The sequence below is a fragment of the Brassica oleracea genome, chromosome C2, assembly GCF_000695525.1.
Source record: "Brassica oleracea var. oleracea cultivar TO1000 chromosome C2, BOL, whole genome shotgun sequence".
In the NCBI taxonomy this organism is placed as follows: Eukaryota; Viridiplantae; Streptophyta; class Magnoliopsida; order Brassicales; family Brassicaceae; genus Brassica; species Brassica oleracea.
Window position 1 is genome coordinate 25,815,901 of NC_027749.1, and position 10,039 is coordinate 25,825,939.

General features: G+C 37.9%; 1 protein-coding gene and 2 pseudogenes across 1 annotated transcript; 1 reads left to right on the forward strand and 2 right to left on the reverse strand.

Moving 5' to 3' along the window:
- Positions 1-836, reverse strand: LOC106323847 (annotated as a pseudogene).
- Positions 837-3,330: 2,494 nt separating this feature from the next.
- LOC106323848 overlaps positions 3,331-10,039 on the forward strand; it is an 11,625-nt pseudogene continuing 4,916 nt past the window's right edge.
- LOC106325917 (zinc finger BED domain-containing protein DAYSLEEPER-like) lies at positions 4,597-5,747 on the reverse strand. Its single transcript, XM_013763966.1, has 2 exons — positions 5,016-5,747; positions 4,597-4,913 (listed from the first exon to the last, which is right to left on the reverse strand). Exons 1-2 carry the CDS (start codon positions 5,583-5,585, stop codon positions 4,764-4,766), a joined length of 720 nt encoding a protein of 239 aa, XP_013619420.1. The 5' UTR covers positions 5,586-5,747; the 3' UTR covers positions 4,597-4,763.

Genomic DNA, 10,039 nt, shown 5'->3' on the forward strand with positions numbered 1-10,039 from the left:
TTACTTTATGGTTGAACCGTAAAATGGCGTTTTTTTCCCAGTCACCATAATCTCAAGAGGAACTGTCCTTACTTCTCTGTGGTTGGATCTATAAATCCTTCCGCATGACTGTCTGGATCCCTTGTTTGTACCACAAACTCATCAGCTGCAAAAAATCTTCATCCATTGATTAACAAAAATTTCCCATATACAATATATATATATATATATATATATATATATATATTTCTGGATCTCCATGCCTTTGTAGAAACTGCGCTCCGCCAAGTCCACAAAGTTCCCGGCAGTAACAGGGGCGTTATAGCCATCGACGACAATGTGGAAAACACAATCCTCAAGGTTGGGATTGTCCTTGATCTTGGCCTTCATGTACACTTCTCTTGAGAAAAGGCATGTTTATATACTCTTCAGGGACTTCATAGAGGAAGCCCTCGACCATGTCCTCTTCTATTCTGCAGAGCGCCACATGACAGGAAGATCTCAGCTGCAGTCATCAAGAAGGGTCTAAATGAGCAAGTATATCAGCTTCCTTACTAATCCAAAACCATATTGGCTTTTTTGTCTCTCGTGCATTACACTTTTGAGTAAACTCACCCGCCAACATATTGGAGATTCTCTTTCAGTTTAGGAGCAACAACATCTCTCTTCCGATCTTCGACAATCTGTAGCATATCTTGCATACCAGCTTCCAACTTTTCAATCAGTTCGTTACCATGATTCTTTTTCGACTCAAAAAACCCCGCAACAATCATGCTTTTCCCTTGCTTTCCTCACATTCTACAACAACAAATAATACTTAGCTCTTTATAGCAGATTAATTAACTGACTTTAATCATGCTTGCTTACACCTAATAATACTTCTAGCTTTTAGACAAATCTTGCAAGCAATTCAAACACTGTTCTAACAACTCTTCTCATACGACTCTCTGATCATCTCCTAGTTATACTTACTCAGTTAAATTATTAACTAACCTCTTAAGATGACTAACGACTCTTCAGAGATGTAATGCAAGGCTGCCTCCTTCTTTGACTCTAAGTTGACTTTATCTTCTTCTTTCTCTTTCACTTTAGACTTTGATTCTCTTCTTCGTATCGTTGTTGTTCTTCTTCTGATCACTGTCTTCACTCTTTCTTGATTGCAGGGTTTATATCTCGTAATCAATTCTCAACAGATCTTCGTAGGAGGAGAAGAAGATCCAACCAAGTTTAGAAACGCCAGAGCTGAAATCTCACGGCACAACTGAAATCAAGAAGTCATCCAACCTTTTTGGAAGGGCAAGTGCTCAAACATATTTTTCTTAAGTAAGAAATACCAAAACCATCAGGAAAATGCTTAAATTAGGGACTGACCTGTCATGATTAAACACTTTAGTTTGTGACATAGCAGTATTTAGCTGATTCGAGCAGAGTTGTAGAGAACACCAGATTATAAGACAAAAACAAAGCCAAAGCCATATGGGTTGCCTAGCTTCAGAGTTTCAAAATTTGTTGCTTGATTACACTACTGATGAGTGACTCTCAAGTAATGCTTTTTTTCTTTGAAACAAACGTAGAAATAAATTCAGATATGTGTTATGCTTCACTATAGCGAGAGACATAGTAATCCAAATTTAGAGACTACCACAATTATAAAGAACTGAGTTATCATACATGAAAATATCATGATGTTTACCTGATCATGTGGCAGAAGTTGCAATAATTTGTTGTATTGAATCCTCTTGTCTTTTTTTGTCTTCTATTCAGCTTGAAAGAAACAACACATATAAAAATTATAATATGTTGAAGTATTTTCACAAATTAAAAAAAAAACTGTAGAAGCGTTTTGATTCCGGAAAATGAACACTGATCCAGGAATGGATCTGTGGATCAACGATTTTTGCAGGAAGAGTAAATTCATAAGTCTTTCTTAAAAAAATAGAGATCGAAAAATATGATGCTTGATAGTGTAAGACGACAATACCTTTTTAATCAAAGAGAAGAGAGTGATTAAAGGTTGAGTGGCGGATGGCTAATTGGACAACAACATCATCACACGAAGACAATTCGAAGAAAGATTTTAGGGTTTTTTCAGAGAACATAACTGAGAGAGTGTGTTGATGAAACTTGATTCCACTCTCAATCCTCTCATATTTTTTTTTTGTGTTTGAGATATTTTTTGGATTTGATACGCACAAAGCTAATGCTTTGATTGTAAAAGAGGGAGGCAGAGAGTTTGTGGGAGTTAATGCCGTAAATATAAACTGAAGATTCATTGTATAGACTAAGATATAAACGTTGAACGGAAGGAAAGGAAGAGACATAGATGAGGTCGAAAATTGAGAGGAAGGGGACGGCGGATCGTTGAAGAAGAAGACGATTCAGACATAACAGGAAACACAGAGTTTGGTTCTCAATTCTGAACGTTAACGGGCCGGTGAAACGCGAAGCCCAAATGACAGAAGTGAGCATCTGACGTGGCGGAAAGCTCTTCTCCTATTGGTTGATTTTTACTGTCGACGTGGACACTCTAACTACTCAGGGTATTCCCCTTTTTGTATTATATTGATATTTAGAATTTTTTAAAAATATCTGAAATTTATACAAGAATCCAAAAGTAAATATATAAAATAGCTGAATATTATTCAAAACACATATTATTCAAATTAAATCAATTTTTATGTTAGCAAGGTATTTAGACACATGTTATTCAAATTCATATGTTATATATTATTTTTGTGTTTGAATTCTGAAATTTTTTATGCATATATAAATTTATAAGAAATTAAAATAATTTACATGGATATCTGAACTTGAACATTCAGTTTTGATACTATTTCAACACAAAGTCAGGTCCAACATGGTAATAAGACTATCATTAGTGAGAGTATCTAGTTAGGTCTCTCATCGATAAAATAACTCAAAAATAGGGAAAAGCAGGAGAGATGAGAGAATCGTTCTTCCCACAGAGACTATGCTAAAGTGTTGAGGGACTCAGACTTCCACTTGGCAACAAATTGATGGTCCAATTGATTTTTACTTTTTTAAATATACTTATACACCCAAAATATTATTATTGTTATTTTTAAAGAGACTTTTGTGGTTTCTACCCACTGTGGATGCCCTAACTTGACACATAACAAGCCCATTTTAAAGTATCAAACCTTCCATATATGGCCCATTAATTGAAGACTACGTGCCGTTTACGCGTAAGCCAAACGTGATGCTCATCCGTCGAACCGACGACGTTCCAAATCTTGTAATATAACATTAGTCGCGTACAACATGCGAAAGACATTTCACGCACTCGGTGGTGATCATACAAGACTCGGATCATCACGCGCCACCGCGTAAATGGACGGAACGACGGTGTTTTTACGGAGAGATCACCGGTCAGAGGCACTCGGTAGTCTCAGTGTCCTCCAGGATGAGACCATCTGTGTTCTTCTCGAGTACCTTGATCCTCGCTACATCGCTTACCTCTCTTGCGTCAGCATGTATTTCTACATTGACTATGAATCGATTGAATATCGAATATTGAATTTGAACGTTTGATGTGTAGTGTCATGTATATTTTATGCAATGAAGAACCTCTATAGATGAGCATGTGCCTCAAAAAAGCCAAGGGTTCTTTTGAGTACAAAGGCTCCTGGAAAAATACCACATTGTATATGCAAAGTACTTTCATTCTTCAATGAAACATTCCAGTTTTCACAACAACGAAATGACTTAATGACTCAAACTCTTGGAATAACTAGTATGCCCTGTTCTAAAAATAAGATCTAAACGAAACGAGAAGGAGTTGCTCGTAGAGCTGTCAAATGGGAGAGTCCATGTCCATTAGCCCATATCCATTTGTCCAATTGTTGTTTGTGGACAGAGAGTGACCATGTCCATTAAGGACCAAACCCACAAACACCCATATTGATATGGGCTGCCATGGGATCCTCCATTAAGGACCATTTAAGAAAATTTCAAATGCAACAATACATAAGTTCAAAGACCATAATACATGATACAAAAGATCATTCATAAACTGATATGAGTCATAGCTCCGTAAATATAATAAGTGCATACATAAGGTTCATATAAAAAGCATAAGTCTAAGCTCCTTTGTTATCTTCTCTTCCATCTTCTCCTCCATTTTATTCCAAGTCCAATTCATCACCTAAGCAAACACATTAAACACAAGAAATTCATCACAAATCCAAAAGCCACAAAACAAGTGAAACTCATAAACCCACAAAACAATTCATCACAATACTAATCACCTAAGAAAAGCGAGATAATTAGTATACTTGATAGAAAGCGTTTCATAGAAATTAGCCAACGAGTTACCCTCATATCAATGAGACAAACTCTCGGAAGTATATTGAAGTTAATACTAACAGAAACCAAAGCAAACCAGAACGACTTAGGGAAGCATCAATAAGACAACAAGGAAAAGCCAAAGCAGCAACTTACATACGAACTCAGACTTGATCAGTTTTCTCAACTTCTTCTCCAACTTCCTCCAAAGGTTCAAAATCCACTTCATCACCTAAGCAAATTCGATTATCAATTTCAAGTACAAAGATAACCAAATTCAAAGATAAAGATGAAAAGAACTTACTGTCTAAAGACTCAAATCCCCTTAGCCAATTTCTTGCACAAATCAGTGCTCGAACATTTGAAGGGAGAAGGGAGCTTCTATACTTGTTCAACACTCAGCTTCCAATGCTGAAGGAAAATTCTGAAGCAACTGTGGTGATGGGTATGCTCAGAACATCACACGCCATGGATGAGAGCTACTTAAACCTATTTGCATTGTTTCTCCAATAGGAGAGAACATCCAAATCCAGATTCACCACCATGTCTAAAACGGGTTCATCAATATACTTATCTAATGCAGATTTTCCACTACCATCAGCACTCTGTGAGAAGAAGGCATAAAACGCTTGCAAACATTCAAACTTTAATGATCAGACATTAATAAAAACAGTAATGAAACAAACAGAGTAAACAAGCAAAGTAAACAAGCAAGGTAAACAAGAGCTTACATCATATCCTGGTAAAGTGGTCGTCTTTGCTGTGTGGTTTGATCTTGAAGTTCCAGCCTCATTTTTCTTTGTGTTCTTCTTGTAAACATCAAACAACTTCCTCATCTTCTTCCTAATATGATCCATTTTCGTCTTACTTGTGGCTGCATCTAAAGTTGTGAAGCAAAACTCCAGAAATTTGAACGTCAGTCTTGGATCAAGCACGGCAGCAATGGCTAAGATGTCGCTATAATTCTCCCAATACTTATCAAACTTGAGCTTCATTGAAGCCACCATCTCACAAATTACTTCATCCCCACTGAACTCATTCGATCTCAACCAGTTCTCAATCTTCCACACTTGCATAAAATATAGGTTAACTGTTGGATAAGAAGAACCAGAAACCAGATTGGTCATCTCAACAAATGGAGCCAAGAATTCGGAAATCAAGCCTGCCCTCTCCCACTCCAATTCACTTGGACAGAACTTATAAGCTGCATCAACTTCGGCAAGATGGCGAAAGGCTTCTCTATAAATGATGGCTCTCTCTAGCATAAAATGGGTTGAGTTCCATCTCGTTGCTACATCCATAACCAACCCTGGTAACACACCTCTGTTTGGTTCAATACCCACTGTTTGCACACAGCTATCAAAGAGTTTCTCTCTAGTTTATGTCACTTTCAAAAACTTGACACTATCTCTTATCTTCTCCAACGCTCGATCAATCACACTCAGTCCATCTTGAACTATCAAGTTCATTGCACACCAATCCTCTTCGGAGCTGCTTCTTGAGAATGAACTGCATATTGTCGTTTGCTGAAGCATTATCGACAGTGACTGTGAAGACTCTCTTCTCTAGCTCCCACTCTTTCAGAAACTCTATTATCTTCATCGCTATGGCAACACCGGTATGAGGAGGAGGAAACACACAGAACTCGAGAATCCTTGACTTCAGACTCCAATCTTTATATATGAAGTGAGCCGTCTGACACAAATACCCTTCAACTAAGAGCTCTCCACAAGTCAGTTGTTAAGCAAATCCTTCCTGGAATTTCTTTCAACTTCTGTCTTAGTTTCAGCTTCTCTCTCTCATATACCTTCAAACAGTCGCTAGCAGCTGTATTCCTGCACCAGAACTCTATAGTAGGATTTGCATATGCCAATGCTTCCCTTACTCTTCTATACTCAACAAATGAGTATGGCAGGTTATGCTCAATCAAGGCTACTGCAATCATCTCACGAAACACAAGCTGATCTATCATCCTACTAGTTCCTGGTGTACCAGGGATAAGATTCAAACTACAGACCTTCATATGATGCAAAAGAGCTGAGGTTCCACTCCTACGCAGGTTAAAGGTGTAGGTGTGATTGCAGAATTTGCACTGGATGTCATTCGAACCATCTGGATACTTCTCTCCTGTTATATTAAAGTGCTTTCAACATCTGGAGTGTCTGCGTTTACCTTTCCTTTTTTCTGCGGTTTTTAGCTGTGCTCATGAGAGTATCCTCCACTGCTACTGCTTCATCTTCTTCTGAGTTTTGATCCACCATCTCATCCCCACTCATGTAGTCTGTGTCTTCTAGGTTCATAGTATCCTCATTGTCCATCCTGAAGCAAGAAAACAGAAAACGATTTCAGAAACTCATCAAGTAAACAAGCAATGAACACAAACAAAGACACTAATCAAGTGAAACCCAAAACACAAGCCCGAGTTTAATGGTCTCTGTTTATAAACAATGAAGTTATGCACCAATGAGAGGTTGATCTCTTTGAACACAAACAAAGACACTAATCAAGTGAAGTTTCATAAGCAAAAGATTATACGACCTCTCAAGGTTGATCTCTTTGAAAGAATCTAAACAGAGACCATGAAACCGTTTAATCAAGTGAAGTTTCATAAGCAAAAGATTATACGACCTCTCAAGGTTGATCTCTTTGAAAGAATCTAAACAGAGACCATGAAACCATGAAAACTCAGTAAATATCAGAAACAAAAACGATCTAGCTCTTCCAACAAATTGTGGAGTAGTTAATTATAAAACCCATCTCACATCACATGCAAGAAACCCATTTTATAAGTTGAATCAAAAACTCATTTTATAAGTTGAATCGATGATGAGATCCGAGATAATCTGAATCAAAAACACATATGGAGTATTGAATCCGAAACCCATCAAACCAGATCAAGCAAACACACTAAACACGAAATCCATCAAACCTGACGAACGGAGAGAGACGGAGACGAGACGAGATGGCTGGAGACGGATGAGACGGAGACGAGATGGTTGGAGACGGACGAGACGGAGACGAGACGAGACGGTTGAAGACGGACGAGACGGAGACGAGACGGTTGAAGACGGATGAGACCGAGACGAGACGGTTAAAGACGGATGGAGACGGAGAGTGACAGCGATGGACGAAGGCTGGAGATCGTGACTTCGAGAGAATCGCCTTGGGGAGAGTCGAGAGAGTGACTCGAGATGATGAAATGAACTTTTTCCCAAATCAATTTTGTTTCTGTAACCCTTAGTTTTTTAATCCATTGGACACCCCATTTCCATAAAGCCCAATCCCAATAAAACCTACTTTTTAAATAGTTTCCCAAATTTTGTCCATTCACAACCCATGGGAAAAACAGGTTTATCCATATTAACCCCAATCACATAGCCCATTTGACACCTATAGTTACTCGGTCCAGGCGCTCCTTAATCAATAATCCTTTATAAATCACCTAATTACCGTCTTGCACTTTCTTGAACATTGCTAGTATGTGTTTAAGAGGCCACATGTTCGAATTCTGTTGTTGGTAGGGGTGTGCTCTCCAAATCCAAATGAGAGTTAGTTTAACATGGTTTGAACTTCAGCTTAATGGATTTAGTATTTGTATTGTCATTAGCTATGTGACTCTTTTGGGTAATGTTGAGGGTTACTGGACTCTCCCTCTTTATCTGCTAATCTGAATGTGAAATGGTTGTTTTCTCAGAGAAGGAGTTACTCAAGAAAATACATACAAAAAACCTTTGCATTTTGGTGGTAACATTTTTTTTTTCTTCAAGTGTATTTGACTTATGGGGTTTGCTCTTTTTATTTCTTCTTATGATGGACTATTCTCACGTGCATGATTCAGTTCGATGTACTTGTATAAAAGATTCTATAGGTGTAACACATCTCTTGACGGGTTCGCTTTTGATGACGGGAATGTGGAACGTAGAAGAGAAATCTCATTGGATGAGTTTTCAAAAGATTACGACGCCAAGAAACCTGTATGATCTAGTCTTTGTGCTCTGTTACACATTTTCAGACATGAGAGTTTCTTTCGTGATGTTTTTTTTAACTCTTATCTGGTTTAGGTTTTGCTCTCTGGCCTTGCCGATTCATGGCCAGCCAGTAATTAAGACATGGACAATCGACCAATTATCAGAGAAATATGGTGAAGTCCCATTTAGAATCTCTCAGAGGAGTCCCAACAAAATATCAAATGAAGTTCAAGGATTACATCTCGTATATGAAACTCCAGAGGGATGAAGATCCTCTTTACGTTTTCGATGACAGGGTAAATTTATATAAAGCTTTATATAAAGCTTTCTTCACATCAGTTGTAAGAGTTGCAGGAGTGAAAATATTCTTAAAAGGATTCAACATTTCATGCAAAATGATCTTAGACAAAGAGAATCGTCCGCGGTACAGATGGCTTATAGTTGGTCCGGAGAGGTCTGGTGCATCTTGGCACGTTGATCCAGCTCTTACCAGCGCGTGGAACACCTTACTTTTCGGTCGAAAAAGGTAAACTCTGTTTTTTTTTTGCTTGGACGAGTATATAGTTTTATAATTTTTAGCAGACTCGTTTGGTAACAAATATATTAAAGCATCACATACAATTTTGGACCAGAAAATAGAATTGAATAGTAGCATTCTAAACTTGTTATTTGAAGTCAATTCAAATATTCCATTTTGTTTTTCTTTTCGTAGTTTTTCATCATTTCAACTTATAAGGACAATGACCACTATAGTTCTCATGTTTCATACGGCTAAGGGATTGTGATCTAACTCACTAGTCCTTGCATTACTTGATCTCACTTTGTTGGACATTACACACAATATATATTAGGACCTGTCCTAGGCCTAGCCAAGTGAAACATTCATCTACCGGCCCCAATATCTCAGGGCCGGCATATAACTATATTTTGTCTCCTGCATTATCATTCCCCATTTCTCCATTGATTTATAGGAATTAGGTGATAATATATGTTGTGAATGACGTCATTGTGATTAAAATAGGTGGGCGTTGTATCCCCCTGGAAAAGTGCCTCTAGGTGTTACAGTCCAATTAAATGAAGATGATGGTGATGTCAGCATCGACACCCCCTTATCTCTGCACACTACAAGAAAACAGGGGGATTCTGATGGCCGAAATCGTTGGAAATTCGTCGGAATAGACCGATTACGACGAATTTCCGACGAACCCGTCTGTCGGTATCGTTTCGTCGGAAAAAAAAAATTCGTCGGAATTTCGTCAGAACTTCCGACGACTTTCTGACGAATACCGAGAAACGTCATTCTGACGAACTTCCGACGATATTACGATGCGGATACACGAGACCATAGTTCATCGGAAAAACTACGTACCGACGGAGAACGTTCCTCGGACATTTCCGACGTAGAGTGTTCCTCGGTGTATTCCGACGAACTTTGGGCGTCGGAATTTACCGACGGACAACGGTCGTCGGAATATACCGACGAACCTCGTTCGTCGGTATATTCTGACGGAAATATGGTTTGTCGGTAAATTCCGACGGATATATGTCAGTCGGTATATTCCGACGACCACTGTCCGTCGGTATATACCCATTTTTTTTTACAAATTAATTTTGCATTTTAATATATTTTTTGATATTAATAAATTTAAAAAATCAGAAATTTAAAACTAATAATATTATAAAATTTAAATTCATAAAAACCGAAATAGGAAAAAAACATTCATAAAGTTTAAAATTCATACAAACCGAAATAGAAAAAAAAAACATTCCGAAAGTTTTAAAAAGCC